General features: G+C 40.3%; 1 protein-coding gene across 1 annotated transcript in view; it reads left to right on the forward strand.

The window, feature by feature from the left end:
* Nucleotides 1–16,030, forward strand: part of LOC126457352 (neutral alpha-glucosidase AB) — a 120,796-nt gene that overhangs the window by 16,885 nt on the left and 87,881 nt on the right. The window contains exons 3-6 of the mRNA XM_050093581.1: nucleotides 5,884–6,120; nucleotides 6,221–6,394; nucleotides 9,312–9,518; nucleotides 10,880–10,981. Of these exons, the coding sequence (XP_049949538.1) occupies nucleotides 5,884–6,120; nucleotides 6,221–6,394; nucleotides 9,312–9,518; nucleotides 10,880–10,981 (720 nt within the window). The remainder of the gene's footprint in view (nucleotides 1–5,883; nucleotides 6,121–6,220; nucleotides 6,395–9,311; nucleotides 9,519–10,879; nucleotides 10,982–16,030) is intronic.

A 16,030-nucleotide genomic window follows, 5' to 3' on the forward strand; every position in this document is an offset into this window, starting at 1 on the left:
AAGGAACCTTCCTCATCGTCATTTGACAATTTGTGCTCACGGTTGTTTTCCTGTTCTTGCTGCTGCATTCAGATCGTGGCAGCTAGGGTTGAATTCTACCACTGCAACAAACAGCCTCATGAGTCTAATCATGCCTGGGCCACGACCCTCCATGGTCTTCATCGCAAGTGCCATTTTGTCACAGGCAAGTCAAAAGAATTGTATGCAGGCATCACGATTTGCAGTATCATCAACTGTTCTGCCCCATATAAGGATGTCCAGTAACAGACCCTCCAGTTAGAGAACCCCTCCCTTGAACAAGTTTTGTCAATTTTCCAGTTTTATGAGGTGGCTGGAACGCCGTTTTTGTGCTGTGTGGAAATCGCCAGATTATCCTGCTTGCACTGCCGCTACATCGTTCTTTCTGGAACACAGTGCATTCAGTCAGGCCACTGTACCGCCGTGACACCGCAACAGGTTTCCAGCTGCCGATCAGAGCAGCTGGAAACCTGGTGCTGTGTCACGGCGGTACAATGGCCTGACTGCATACACTGTGTTCCAGGCAGAATGATGTAGTGGCAATGCAAGCAGGCTAATCTGGCGATTTCCACACAGCACAAAAACGGCTTTCCAGCCACCACTCTCTCTTGCCATCCTGTCCATCATTACTACTGAAATAACAGATCAGCGTGTCCCTAGTATTGGGCTGTCTGTCATTAAGTGTAAAAAAGAAAAGACAACCTTGTGGTAGTCTGCCACTTAGCTCAGAGAACGTTCCAACAGATAATGTGGATATGGATGTCCAGGAAGTGTTGTCGTCAGGGCTGGTTTCTGATCAGGATTCCGACAACCTTTTTGTCGAGGTTTTGGTTCTCTCACAACTGCACCTACAGTTAGAGACTAGCACAGCAGTTTCCCTGCCTAATGCCCAAAAATATTCATACCTTATCTCTCTGCCACTGTCGCTGGTAAACAGGCACCTATGGTAAACAGCGAATCTTCTTGCTTGGCCAATTCACAGCTGAAGTTACTACAAATCAGTGACTTGGTCTATTACCTTTGTCATCCTTGATGCTAGTTCAGCAAACCTTTTCATGTTTGATGTCTTTCAGGCCTTTGACTTATCAGTCACGGACTCCATACAGTTGGTATCTGCCAAAGTCCCCTATCAATTATTGGAATCTCTGTGCTCAGAATTTCAGGATATCATTATGGAAGACCCAGGGTGCACCACAGACTTTCAAGCCCACATAACCTTGAAGAAGTCTCTCATCCTAGATTTTTTCATCCTAGGTAGATTCTTGTGCCTCTATGCTCACAAGTCAATGTGGAGCTGGACTAGCTCCTCTCTCCCAGGTTTATGGTTCCCATTTCTTCTAATGCAAGGAGCACACCCTTTCTAATCATGCAGAAATCCTCTGGTCAATTGTGACTTTGTGGTGATATTGAGGTCACTGTGAATTCAGCCCATGGTAGACACGTACCCACTGCCACGTCCGGATGAACTGTTCACATGCTTATTAGGGGTTCAGTTCTTCTCGAAACTAGATCTCTCCAAAGCATATCACCAGTTACCCCTAGATGAGGAGTCCAAGCATATCATTGTTTGTAATACTGCTTTTGGCCTCTATCAATACCAACAGTTGATTTTTGGGGTGGCAAGTGCCCTTGCAGTTTTTCAGCACTACATGGAACAGGTCACATCTGCTATTCCGTGCTGTTTCAAGTACCTGGATGAAAATGTCATTACCAGATGTACTACGAGCTGCCACATGCACAAGCTCTGGACCCTTTTTCAAAAAATTCTGGGATGTGGGTCTGCATTGCACTGCGCAGAAGCCCAGTTTTTTTCAGCCATCCCTTGAGTATCTTGGCCACAGCATCTCGGGTCAGGTTTTCTGACCTCTGGAGATTCTTGTTTGGCCCATTACGGACCTGCCACATTCCTCATTGTTGCAAGAGCTGCAGGCTTTCCTGGGTAAAATTGCCTATTACCACTGGTTCATTCCTAGGGCATCCACCATTGCCTGCTGCACCCCCCCCCTCCTCCCCCGCCTCTCTCTCTCTCTCTCTCTCTCTCTCTCTCTCTCTCTCTCTCTCTCTCTCTCTCCACTCACTCTCACTCTCACTGTGCAAAGGTGCTTCTTTTGTCTGGTCTCTGACTTGCGACCAGGCCTTCACCATGCTGAAGGAACGGCTCAGGTCAGTATTGTGTCTAACTACTTTCAATCCTAACAAATCTTTTGTCTTGACTACAGATGCCTTGCAGTAAGCCATGGGGTCAGTTCTCATCCATCGGAATGCAGGTGGTTCGGAGCAGCCACTGATGTTTTCATCCAGTCCATGCCCACTACTCCCAGGTCAAGGACATATAAGGTGGCTCACAGCTTGCAGTGGTGGGCTGTGTCCCTCTCTAAATACAACTATGAGACTCATTTTCACCTCACTGGGCACCATCCCAATGTGTAAGGTCTCTTGGTCACTCTCTTTTCTGACAATGGACCTCAGTTCCTGTCTCCTGTCCCAAGGGTTTTGCGATTTCTGTGTGCGGTCAGGTAATTTCTATGTTCACTGTCCTCCCTTTCATCCCAACCTAACAGGGAAGCCGAGGGCATGGTTCACACCTTTAAAACACAGATGAAAAAATATCTGCAGAACTTCCTCACTGAGGAGGCATTACAGCTTTTTTCTGATGGCCTTCTGGGTGACTCCTATTGGTTCCTGTAGCCCTGTCAAGCTTCTCTATGGGCACCAATCACAGTCAAAGATGCTGCTCCACCTCCTAAGTATGGTATTTTGCCTGCCATAGTGTCCCACAATACCAAGCTTTCTGTCTGGGATGGCAGTCTGTGCCTGTGGTTTCGGGCAGTGCCCTCACTGGTTACCAGCAGTCATCGTGTGTCAGGACAGCTGCTGTGTCTACACCATCCGTACTAGAGGCCAGGAAGTCTGCCGCCATAAATCAGCTCAGGAGCCCACGTGTGGGTATGCAGCCCCTCACCTTGTCCCCCCTCCAATGCTGCTTTCCCCCCACCCCCTCTTCAGATGCACCACTGCTTTCGCCCCAGTCACTGGATGTAGTGTATCCAGCCACCTCTTCCACACTCATCAGCACCTCTGTCTGATGAGGCTACTACTCCACAACTTGTATGACACCAGCTCCAATGCCCCTCCAACTGGTGGAAATACCCCTTGTGGGATTCGTGTCTCCTGCACAGCCTCAGCCTGCGGCAGAGTCACCTCCACCTTCAACACCGCTGCTGGATGTCACCAGAGATTCCAGCTTGGACTGCCCATCGCTGGTCCTGTCATCGGTCCTGTCATCTCGTGCTCCAATGGGGGAGGGTGTTTCAGGGCACCCCTTGTGCCGACCACTTTCGCCTGTATTCTAAGGCCTCTGAGGACCAGGAGTTGATCTCCCATCTCATCTGTGATATCTTCATGGACGTGGATGTCGTCTCCGCATCACGGCCGTCCACATCTTGCCGATGGAATTAGTGATGCTCTGCCTCCTCCCAAGGGGGAAGGAGTGTAGTGAACCGCATAGGTTACACACCTGAGATCTGTGCACACAGTTAATTGATACACCACAGAAGCCGACAGACACTAGAAGAGTCAGAGGCTGCCACTCATGGAAGCGCTTGCAGCCTCTCCTCTATGCACTCTTCCGGGTGGCCAACAGCTTATGGAGTCGGGCCCGGTCAGCCTTGCCCTCAGTTTCCTGTTGACATTCTGACTATGATCACGATTATCAGACTAGTAGTGTAGCCATTCTGTGGCAAGTGTCCTGTTGTACAAGTTATTTCCCAACATAATACAGTGATAGGTCTTCATTGCTTGTGTGTTTTTGTGTTTACAACAAAGACCAAAATAAATTTCAACACAACCATTAGAGCAATTCTGGGAGTCCCAAATGTGTCTAGAATATACGAGATGCAAAATATACATAAAAAGGCTTGTCCACTGAGACTAGTAGTAAATGGGATAAGTTCGTCAACATACAACTTGGTGGAATACCTAACAGGTTGCCAGATGGTACTCGTAGTCACACAGTCCATAGGAAGCTCAACAGCACTGGTAGATATCAGCACAAAATATCACACCACCCCACACAGCTGAAGAATTCAGTTTTATATATACTACGTAATATCGCTCACTGGATCTCAGATGTCCATAATTTAAAGTTGAACTCACAAGCTTCATAGTACTATCAGAGCTAACAAATACAGAAATGAAATTAACACAAAATAACACCCAAAAATGCATAAGAGCAAAAGAGACGAAGAGATTGAACAATCATGCAGCACTTCTGTACTGTATGTCCAGGGAGTTGGCGACAGAGTGGGAAAAATTTATTTACTGAGTGAGCAACAGACCAACATATCAGAGCAACTACAAAATTAGACTCTTGATGGGTTCAGCAGAAGATGCAGTTTATACGTTATGCACACTGATAGTTAACGAGGTCAGATGCAAGTGTGGAGTAATTTATAAGGTGACATGTATGCTAGCTAGACAACAGAGTACCTTCAAAAGAAATATAAGGGAGGTGATAGAGATAGTCAGTCGTCCCACCATCCGCGACTGTAAAGATTCCCGCAGAAAGCATACAACATGCTGGCCTGTCCTAACTGCCATCAGACACTGAAAATAGCACCACATCCCAAAAGCAGATCACTCCTGGTTCACCAATGTGGGCCAGTAAAATTCCATTTTAAGTGACAGACAATAAGAAACATCAGATCACATTCTCTTTACTTCTGACAACCAGCTGTGTGATGAATGTAGGTAGTGCTGCTTTTCAGCGACTACACGAGCAGTAGTGGAGACAGTATTTAAGAATTAAAAGCAGTGCTGCCACAGTTGTATTACACATTAATATGAAGGCCATTTGCAATAGTGACATAAATGTTCTTACATTTTACAACACAACACCGTCTACAATCCAGAAGAATTGAATGAACAGAGTATCAGTCTTGTTCGAGGACTGATACTTCACCTGTGCTGAATGCTGTGGGGCAGTAGAGGGCCAAGAAAGTGAAGAAATGAAAATATTTTGAGTGTTAGGCAAGAGACCCATCAGTACAAACATATGTAGCAGCTAGTATGACAATTCTGCAACTAAAAGTTTTTTTTAGGGTCAACAACTGCAGTATGCACTGTTCACTAAAATTCCACTTAATTTACACCTGAAGAAAATGTGAGAAATTTTCTTCCAAGTTTTGTTGTGCAAGTCAAAATGCAATAAAGTATCTCTATAAATATTCTCAGTATGTGAACTTCCTGCATTAAAAAATCATTAATTGTGAATTTTGAATTGATGTAAGAAGGAAGAATAAAAATGTAATAATTTAAGGACATTCTTGTAACAGGCAAAGAACTGACAAAATACTAATGTAAGAAATCCATGAAAATGAACCCACAGGATTTGAAATCATTTGTGTTGCAATAAACGTTTTGCATCAACATTAATCAGTCATCATCATAAATGGTCCACATAGAAAGAAAATGAAACAAATGAATACTCTCAAAATAAAGCTTGGCCACTACATTGAGCACTGCTCTTCTGGAGGGATTTAACAGGGCTCTTTCAAACATATAGCAGACTCCAATATTAGAACTTATTTTTCAGCACATCTATTCAAGATAGTAGAAACATTGTGTTTGCTCTAACTTAGTTTGAATTTTTGCTTTTTTACATTTCTTAATGCTACTTTACCACCTATGGATTTACAAATTTTAACTTACATGATTTGTCATAGGATTTAATAAGTTTTTCAGTTTCAGCAAATGATTCAAATTTGTACTTGAAAATCTACTTTTATTGAAATCTTTAACATTATAAATAGATTTTTAAGGTTAAACTGAATGTATGAATAAGGCATAGTGTTTTTGTTTTTACAGGAGGTGCCGTGCAGTGGAACCTGATAAATCAGTGTATGTCCTTCATTTGAATACGCTAAAAATAGAAGACAGTGTCGTGAGTGCTGAGATACAGAACACACAGAACTTGGTAAAATTCAAATTTGAGTTGTTTTCCTTGTCAGATGCAACTTTCCGCATGAAAATAAATGAATTGTCACCATTGAAACCACGCTATGAAGTTGAACATGTCTTAGTAGGTGAACCTCAGCTAGAAAGGTGACTGATATTTTAATGGCAAACATTATTTATTACAAACAATTTAATTCAGTCTTTGTCAGTAATGTCGTAATTACTTGTAAATATCTGTATGCTTCAGGCTTGAAGTTAAAGAAAGAGCAGCAGAGCATATCATTGTCTCATCTGGCAACATAAAAGCAAAAATTTACGGAACACCATTCAGAGTTGATTTCTATCATGGAGACAGCTTAGCAATTACTGCTAATGCTAAAGGCTTAATGAAATTTGAACACATTCGCATTAAACCTGAAAGGTAAGGTGTGACAATATTTGGAACTCTCTTCATATGTGTATAGCTGCATTGATATTAGCCAAAAGATGCCTTGTTTGGTCTGTCGCCAGATTTTAATCTCCATTTTTCTTCTCATTTTGTTGTTTCCTCCTCTTGCTGTGTAATATTTATTTTCAGATACCTAAAAGTTTTAGAAAGTCTGAAGAATTTAGGATCAGCATATTTTTCCACAAAATACTATTCTATACTACAGGGCAGTGAAAGTGGCAGCTGGGATGGGTATGTCAGTTCTCCCATATCGCAACTTCTATCGGTTTCCAAGTGTCAGTAGAAGCCTTTGGGCTAGTCTGGCATGGCCTGTGACTCAAAAGCTCACACTGTGGCCACAGCCTCATTTTTGCCACAGATGCCACTCAGGTGTCATTGTAAGAAGCAATATCTATCAAACGCACCTATTGTCAAGAATTTTTATATAGTTAGACTGTGCTTAATTCATTTATTCTGCTGCTGGCATTGCTTTGCCACTTTGTTGCTGTCCACTGTCCATTTGCTATCCACTGTGCAGCAATCGTTCAAGCATGCACTGCATTGGCGTGCAATTTTGTGAAGAGAACAGAGCTGTACATTGAATAATATTGCTATTCTTGTTTGAAATTTAAGATGAGTGTGTTTCAGGACAGCCAGAGTCAGTCATGTAAGAGGTATATGGATTTCTTAATGATCTTAAGGACAAGAGAAGAGAGAAAATCATTGACACCATTTACAGCAACAGCAAAGCTGTGTGCTTTTTTTCACTCCAAACTGTGCAGAGAAAATGTGCAAAAGCATGGAGAACACACACACACACACACACCTGTATTTTAGAAACAACTGTTGCTGATTTAGATGATTTCTAGAAAGACAGTTCATTGTACTGTCTTGTAAGTTTATGATCATGGCGAGTATCATACTGATGGAGAGCTCTGCTATTTTAGCAGCCAGGGCTACTTTTCTGAGAAAAATGCGCAATATAAGAAAAGAAAGTCATTGTTGCTCCATTATTTATCTTGATGAGACCTAACTGACCAAAATCACTCCAGGAAGCACATCTTGGAGCAGTCAAAGGGCAATAGTGATTTGAAAGTGCCAAGTGGCAAAGGAAACAGACATCAAATATGAAAAATAGCATTTATGATATTGTGTTCGACTTGAAAATGAGCTACAATCGAAACCAGTAGCAGTAAATAAAATATATTTTAAAAAAAGCAGCTGTGTTGGATTATGTTTACAATGCATTTCATTCAGTTTGGAGTGTCAGAATAGCATACAAAATAGATACACAAAAAATAAATGGAAATACATATTGTCTGTCGCCCAGGATTGCCGGAACATGGCTTTATCTAAAGTGCAAATCTAATATTTACATTTTGCAAATCCAGTGATTATCATGAAGGGATTTTAGTGATGCATTTAAGCACTGTATTTTAGATTTATTAATGGTTTAGAAGAAGGTTGTGTGATCATCATGGTGGGTGGACGAAGTCAAGCAGCACAAGCACCTTTACATTCAATTGGAACTTAAGTTTAGCCGCAGAATTGCACCACAGGGTTGTGACTCTGCTCCCCCCCCCCCCCCCCCTTTCCCCTTATCCCTAGCAATATAGGCAAACACAAAATGTATGAAAATGAAAGATCACATCCAGAAATTGCAGATTCAGAATGAAAAAAGTAAGCAAATAATGATGTCATGGTGGAAAACTAGATTAAGTATGTATGCTGTGCTGAAAATTTGCAAACAAGCAGCTTTCTCAAGGAAGTCATCCAAGAGAAATTTGTTGAAAGCACTGTCTTTGCTGCAAATGATTTCTCGAATAATGAGTCTTCAAAACAGTACAATTAAACAGCAACAAATTGCATTAAATTTTTGTTTCTTCTTCCTTCTTCCCAAAGCTGTAAACACTGTTCCCTGTCCCTACACCTGTGTTTTCTGCTTTGTACTGGGGCTAAAACTGACATTCAAAAGTAAAGAATGCTTAAATGTTCCCATAATCAAAACTGAAAAGCTTTTAACATTCAACAAAGGAACAGTGATAATGTATTTGGCTAAAATATACCTTTTAAAATACATGAGAGTACATTAATATAGAGAGGCTGTGTTTTCACTACAGTGTTTTCTAAACATTTCTTGACATGATGTTTCTCAGCCATAATAAATTCTTTAAAATAGGCATCTGACCACTTCTGTATGTAATATCACTATGCTATCTGCCAGTCTTTGGTATCGTATGATATTCAAGTGAGTGTTTTGTAATGCAGTTGAGCATAAGTGCGCCAGATGGCATTGTCTAATAGCAAAGTTTGCTTTGTTCAGCTTGATACGCTCAGGCTGAAGGCCAGTAAGTTGTGGCAACCGTAATGTATGGCGAGAAGTTGAGTGGGTGAAGTTTGCAGAAGAGATGGGGGAGGGATGCCTTGGTGCCTTCTGTGCATGTCCCTCCAGCTGCCACTTTTGCAGCTCCCTAGTATAATTGCACATGTGCGCAGGTAGCACAAAATTGATGTGGATACCTAATGCTTCTCAAGATATTTCCTTGTCAAAATTTGATATTTTCTGCTGACAACTTGGATAGTTGAATTTTTGGTTTAACTTCAGATATTTACTAATGTGGCAAACCTTTTTTAACATACCCTCAGAGCTCATAAAACATTTAATATACAACCATAGTTAATAGCTTCATTAAAACTAAGCAGAGAATAATAATTGAGAAACACGTGTATTTTCTTTTCAAAACGGAATTGAAAAGTTGCGACTGTCAACAAAATTTGATTAAAAAAGTTGTTGTTTCAAAGTGTGTAATTCATATGATTTCTGATCCTTTCAGCTGCAGTAAGAAGCTATCTGTGTTTGATTAATTGAAAACATAGATATATGTTGCAATTAATTTTCTTCTATTCACAGCAAGGATGATGGCAGTGAACAGCCTGATAACCAGGTCAACGATGACACAGCTTCAGATCCAGGGGCCTGGGAGGAAAATTTCAAATCCCATCATGATTCGAAACCTAATGGTCCAACTGCGGTTGCCTTGGACTTCACTTTTGCGGGTGCTCATTATGCTTATGGAATTCCTTTACATGCAGATTCATTTGCATTAAAGTCAACTAAGTAAGTATTGTTCTATCCTGAATTGTACATTGTACTAAAATCATTAGTGTGGTGTAAAATCTTTTGGTGGAGGTGTGATATACACTGAGGTGACAGAAGTCATGGGATAGTGATACGCACATATACAGATGTCAGTAATATTGTATAAACAAGGTATAAGTGGGCAGTACATTGGCAGAGCTGTCATTTGTACTCGTGTGATTCATATCGGAAGGTTTCAGGTGTGATTGTGGCCGCACGACATGAATTAACAGACGTTGAACGCAGAATGGTAGTTGAAGCTAGACACATGGAACATTCCATTTCAGAAATCCTTGGGGAGTTAGATATTCTGAGACCCACAGAGCCGAGAGTGCGTCGATAATACAAAATTTAAGGCATTACCTCTCACCAAGGACAATGCAGTGGCTGAAGGCTTTCACTTAACTACCGAGAGCAGCAACAGCAGCAGTGTTTGCATAGAGTTTTTGGTGTTAATGGAAAAGCAATACCATGTGAAATAATCACAGAAATCAATGTTTGAAGAATGTATCCGTTAGGACAGTAGAGCAAAATTTAGGCATTAATGGGTTATTGCAGCAGATGACTAATGCAAGTGCCTTTGCTGATAGGATGACATTATCTGCAGTGCCTTCCCTGGGCTCAAGACAATATCAGTTGAACTCTAGATTACTGGGAAACCTGACCTGACCTCGTTAGATGAGTCCTGATTTCAGTTGATAGAGCTGATGGTAGTGTTTGAGTGTGGTGCAGACCCCATGAAGCCATGAATCCAAGTTGTCATTGTTTAAGCTGGTCATAGCTCCTTAATGGTGTGGGCTGTGTTTACAGGGAATGGAATGGGTCCTTTGGTCCAACTGAGCCAGTCATTAACTGGAAATGGTTATGCTTGGCTACTTGAAGACAATTTCCAGCCATTCATGGACTTCAAGTTCCCAAACAATGGTGCACCATGTTACTGGGGCACAATTGTTCACGAATAGTTTGAAGAACATTCTGGACAATTTGAATGAATGATTTAGCATCCCATATCGCCCAACATGAATAATCCCATCGAACATTTATGGGACATTATTGATTGGCAACACTTTCACAATTTTGGATGGCTGTAAGGCAGTATGGCACAGTATTTCTGTAGGGGACTTCTAATGACTCGTTGAGTCCAGGACATACAGAGATTCTGCATTATGCTGGGCAAAAGGTGGTCTGACATTACTTTTGTCACATCAGTGTTTTAGAGTATGTAAGAATATATATGAAAGTTCCAAGGAAATATTTGCCAATTACATCTCCTCTATCTTACCGTGTGTTCATGAAAGATGGCATCTAATATTTGAAATTGCATGTCATTTATTTTGCAGAAATGGTGATCCATATCGCCTCTTTAATCTCGATGTTTTTGAATATGAGTTAAATAATCCTATGGCTCTTTATGGATCAATTCCAATGCTGGTTGCACATGGGTAAGTAAAAGTAGCGTACTTAAGTCCTATAAACATCTGTATTCTCTTTATATTCATAAACTGCTAAAAGCAAGGATTTTGTTTACAGAATATCCACAACTGAGCTGTATGGTGAGATTGAAAATATCTGCTTCAGTTTTGACTTGGTTTTATTATAAACAATTTAAATAAATTTTTTATTATATATATATACAAAATTTTTATAACAACATTTATGACAAGACAGTCCTAGCTGCGGAGACATTTTTGGCGTTGTTCGTGTGGGTTCTCTGACACCCAACACCGACAGTTCTGTACATTATCATAAGCATCCAGATGAAGTGGGCTTCATCACTCAAGAATACTGGGACATCTGTATCTTCCATTAGAATACCATCTATTATGTCACAAAATTCTCTGCACTGCAAAAAACCAGTTTCATGTAACTTCTGGTCAGTCACTATTTTGGTAAGAGTGAAATTTGAAGTCATCATGTAAGATGTGATGTGGTGAATGACATGACATACCCAGCGATACAGCCAGTCGCCTGGCAGATTGTTTCAGACTAGTAAGAACTGCTCTTCTCATTCTTAAGTTTTCCAGAGTCGGAGCTGAAGGGAGAAGACCAAGTGGTTTCCTTGCAATCACAAATCCAGTACTTCTAAGGACTGCAGCCCATCGGAGTGTAGTGTTTCGATCTGTGACTGCATCTCAGTGTCCGACATAAAACTGTTTTACAGAAAAGTCGTGTAACCATGACCACAGAATCATTGTTTCTAAAGGAGTACTCAACCATGAACTCACGATGCTCTATGCTCCAACGCTCCATAGCAACAGAAACTGCATTGTCGGCGAAGTCTGCCAACAGTTGCATAAGATCAGTGCCCCCACACATTGCTGTGATTTAAAAAACATGTTTCCTCTGCTCAATCTGATATTATAAAAATTTGTGTGTGTGTGTGTGTGTGTGTGTGTGTGTGTGTGTGTGTGTGTGTTTTTTTTTTTTTTTTTTTCTTTTTTTCCCCCCCCCCCCCCCATCTCCTCTTAAAGCACTGCACCAATTTCAATCAAACTTCGTACACATATCCCTTACTGTCAGACAACAATCGCTGTGGTGGTAAGAACGACCTACCTGTTGTAGTTCAGGAGATATGATGTTATAAACAATGAAAAGAAGCTGCATCATGCATTACGTTTAAATGTATTGCTTCTGTGCTACTATTTGTATTTGTAATAAATTTTTCAGGCAGCATACAAATGTGCCTCTAAATGCACTTGCAGAAGTATATCATGGTACCACAAAAGTTCAGGAGATATGAAGTCATAAACACAGATATACATGGAAAACTGCGACATTGTGTATGACATTTAAATTTATTACTTTGTTGATACTAACTCTATTTGCAACATATTTCGCTGACAGTATCCACATAGGTCACTGAATATACCTTGTATGACAGGTAGTTCAGGAGATATGATGTCATAAATACTGAAATATGCGAAAAAATACAGAATAGTGCACGAAGTTTTAATACATTTATTCTTTACCACTAAGAAACTCCTATAGTTGAGTCTACATAAGGAAGTCCTTGACATCTGACAGCACTTTGGACAGCTTTCAACTGTGAAGTGCAAATGGGTGTAGGCGAAAATGATTGCCATGTGCAGAGCTACAAAGACGCATTTCCATGGAGACATTTACATAATAGTGTGGTAGACATGTTGAGCAGCTGTGCCCAGTGTGCAGACACTTTCCTGGATCATGTTTTTTAAGGGCATATACATATACATTTGTGTGTGATGCATATTTCTTTCTATGACTGTTTCATAATTTCAAAGGCATTTTCATGAATACAGGGTAATAAAACTTTTTCGATACTTTGCTACAAACACAGTTCATTTTTTATTTTTGTTTCTAATAGAAAATTGAATATCCGGGAAATACCGGGTTTGTCAGCTAGTGAATAGTAATGACACAGTACAATGTTACAAGCTATTTTTATGTACTTTAATTTTTGTAGATAAAAATATAAAATTTATGTATTTGTTTTTAGTAAAGTCTAATGTATTGTGTATTTTTCATGGCATACCACATTGTTATGAAAATTCTACGTATTTCCCTTTCCCCAGTGGAATTACTGAGTGAGGTAGCGCATTGGTTAGCGCATTGGGCTCTTTCGGGAGGTCGGTGGTTAAAATCCACATCCAGTCATCCATCCACATTTAAGTTTGTCATGATTTCCCTAAATAGCTCCTGTCAAATTCTGGGATGGTTTCTTTCAAAGGGCCTGTTCGAAAACCAAACTCAGTAAATGAAACTATTATAAGAAACCACTGTTTAGTAGATCACAGCATACACATTAGTAGTGCAATACAATTTAGTGGCATGTACAAGACTGCAGCCAGAGCCAGTGCACAGCAGTAAAAAGACCATTTTGCCTGCCAGGCTATTGGCTGCAGGTAATTGAGGTCCATGATTGACGGCCTCTGTTGGGGGCCTGGAGCAGCCAAATAGCATGATAGTCAAATGTATGACATTCACCACGGTAATGGCGGCGGAGATGAAGTGATGTGCTGGTTTCTACACAGCCGATTTCCTTCCCCATCATTGAAGCTGTCAAAGTTCTGTCTCTAATGACCTCGTTGGGTGTTAAATACAGGGAGATCCGGGAGAAACCCGGGAATTTTTTCATCCGGGAGAAAACCGGGGAAAACCTGGGAATTTTCATTGTCTTAGTTTTCAATTAAATTTTTTAACTTTGACTGGTAAGAACCAATTTTCTAACAAAGGATATTACTGTATCTTGCTACTGCAGAATAATAATGCAGCAATAAAACATGAACGAGAGAAAAAAGAAAATAAAACTTAAGTTGCAAAGGAAATGCACCATAGACAACAACAAAACACAGTGCTCATACAAGTGTCTGCCAACAGAAAAATGTGTCAAAGGCTTTAGAAAGACTATGCAATGCTTCATAACAACAAATTGCCTCCTATGAGCATGACGTCACAACTGTTAACGTTAGATTCGTTTGAGCGTTGCGAGTGAGCTCAAGCACATGCTCAGTTGAGTCGCCTATGAGTTGTACCTTCTCTCGCTTCTGGCTGCAGAAGTGTGGCAATATAAGCAATAGTAGCAAGCAGCCAGATGCTATCCTCAAAAATTTTACTGGTGCGCCTAAGCTGCCAGATTCACATATGCGCAACAGGCCCGGAACTAGGGGGTGGGGATAAACTGGGGTGTCTGCCCCAAGCGGCAATTTCAGGGAGAAAAAGACTTTGTTTCACAAAGCGCGTAGCATCCAGTGCATGTTGTCTATTGATTATTCATATAATTTTGAAATGCATCACTGTTGTGAACATTTTTGAACAGATTCGAAGTTGATTCCTGAATGAACCATAAGTTGAGTTTTGAATACATGCATAGTGTATGTGGTGTCTCTGCCAGGGGAATCGCCGTCACATCTAGAAATAAACTTTCCTGCAGACAAAAGGGGACGGGGCTATACGAGCTGAGCAGAATAAAACCGAACGTGTGAATGCTAATCGCTATTTATGTGGTTGACTGGGTTTGCAAATGATCAGCGTTGTTATAATTAATAGTGAAATCCATAGATTCAGACTACCAGAGTGGAAATAAATGACTAACAGAAATAAGTGACAAAGATTACATATTATCTTCTCCATATATCCAAGAAGATGAAATTTTGACAAAAAATTTTTGATCAGACCGCTACCCTAGTAAGGCTAGCAACCGCTAAAGTTCTTATCTGGGAGTAGCGCGGCAAACGTGTACGAACACGTAATAAAGCCTAATCGGAAAATAAATGCGGGATAACTAAACCGGTGATTGTGGCAGGGCTAGTGAAGTTAACCAAGAGAATAAGTTTTGACACTGGAAGGAATAGGTACAGAATTAGTGATAACAGGATCGCTTGTTAGAACGGGGAAGGAGAAGAAACGGGGACTCATACAAATTATGGAAGAATGTGACAATTCCAAATTTATATAAAAATTTTGTACTATCACTTTTCGATCTTATGCTTCAGAAGCTAGAGAGTATGAGTGAGATGTGAAACTGTTTCCTAACACAAAACTTTTTGCTTGTATAGTAGGCCTAATAAGCATTTGATATTGGTACTTCGTTAATTATATTCCGTTGTGTTATAAAAACGGCCATTTGTTCCAAAACAGTCTCATTTATTTGGTGCAATATTAGGTAGGCCTATTTTGTTTTATCTAACAGACAATGACAAAATATACATAATCAGATCGAGAAACCACACCAGTCTTGGGTACTATTTGTATTAACAGCTTTTCTAGTATTAGACAACGACATTTCATTTTGCATGTAGCAAAACGTTGACGAACTTTTATGAGGTGATCGATCCTTTCCCAGAAAGGAAAGTACGCCATATAAAGCAGTGACAAGATAAGAGAGAAAAAATGCTAGGACTTTAGGATTGAAGAATGTGCGCTGTCTTGCTTGTCTTTACTGGTTTTATGTATATATTTTTAATTTTACGTCGCACAAAACAGCGAGTTATTAGCTAATATGCAATAAAGACTGCAAGTTTTCTGAAGAGTTCTTGTTCTGCCGGTTACAAATAATCCCGTCCAGTATTAATTGTATTCTTTTTTCAATTTTTTTTTATTTTTATTTTATTTTATTTTTTTTTTTTTTTTTAAAAAAGAGGGGTCAAGAAAGTCAACCCGGCCGACTGGAAGCAGGAGAGGCACCACAGGATATTTTAATTTCCTGTGGCCTGAATAAAGTTTGATGGCACCCATTACAAAATATTACACATTTGAATTCCACAGACTGAAATACAGATACATACGATGGAAGAATGCTGTGTGAAGAGGCATGGCACTGCATTTTGGCACACTTTCGGCCAAATAACATGTCTTACGTTCCATAACATGTTTTACATTCTCTTGAAGATATATGTTTTATGTATCAGACGCTTCAGAAAGATGTGCGCTACAAAATCCAGATATTTTTGAAAAGTCAATTTTTTACATTTTTGGCGTTCTACCTCAAACGCTCCAGGGAGGGGGAGCACCAC

This window comes from Schistocerca serialis, chromosome 2, assembly GCF_023864345.2.
Source record: "Schistocerca serialis cubense isolate TAMUIC-IGC-003099 chromosome 2, iqSchSeri2.2, whole genome shotgun sequence".
In the NCBI taxonomy this organism is placed as follows: domain Eukaryota; kingdom Metazoa; phylum Arthropoda; class Insecta; order Orthoptera; family Acrididae; genus Schistocerca; species Schistocerca serialis.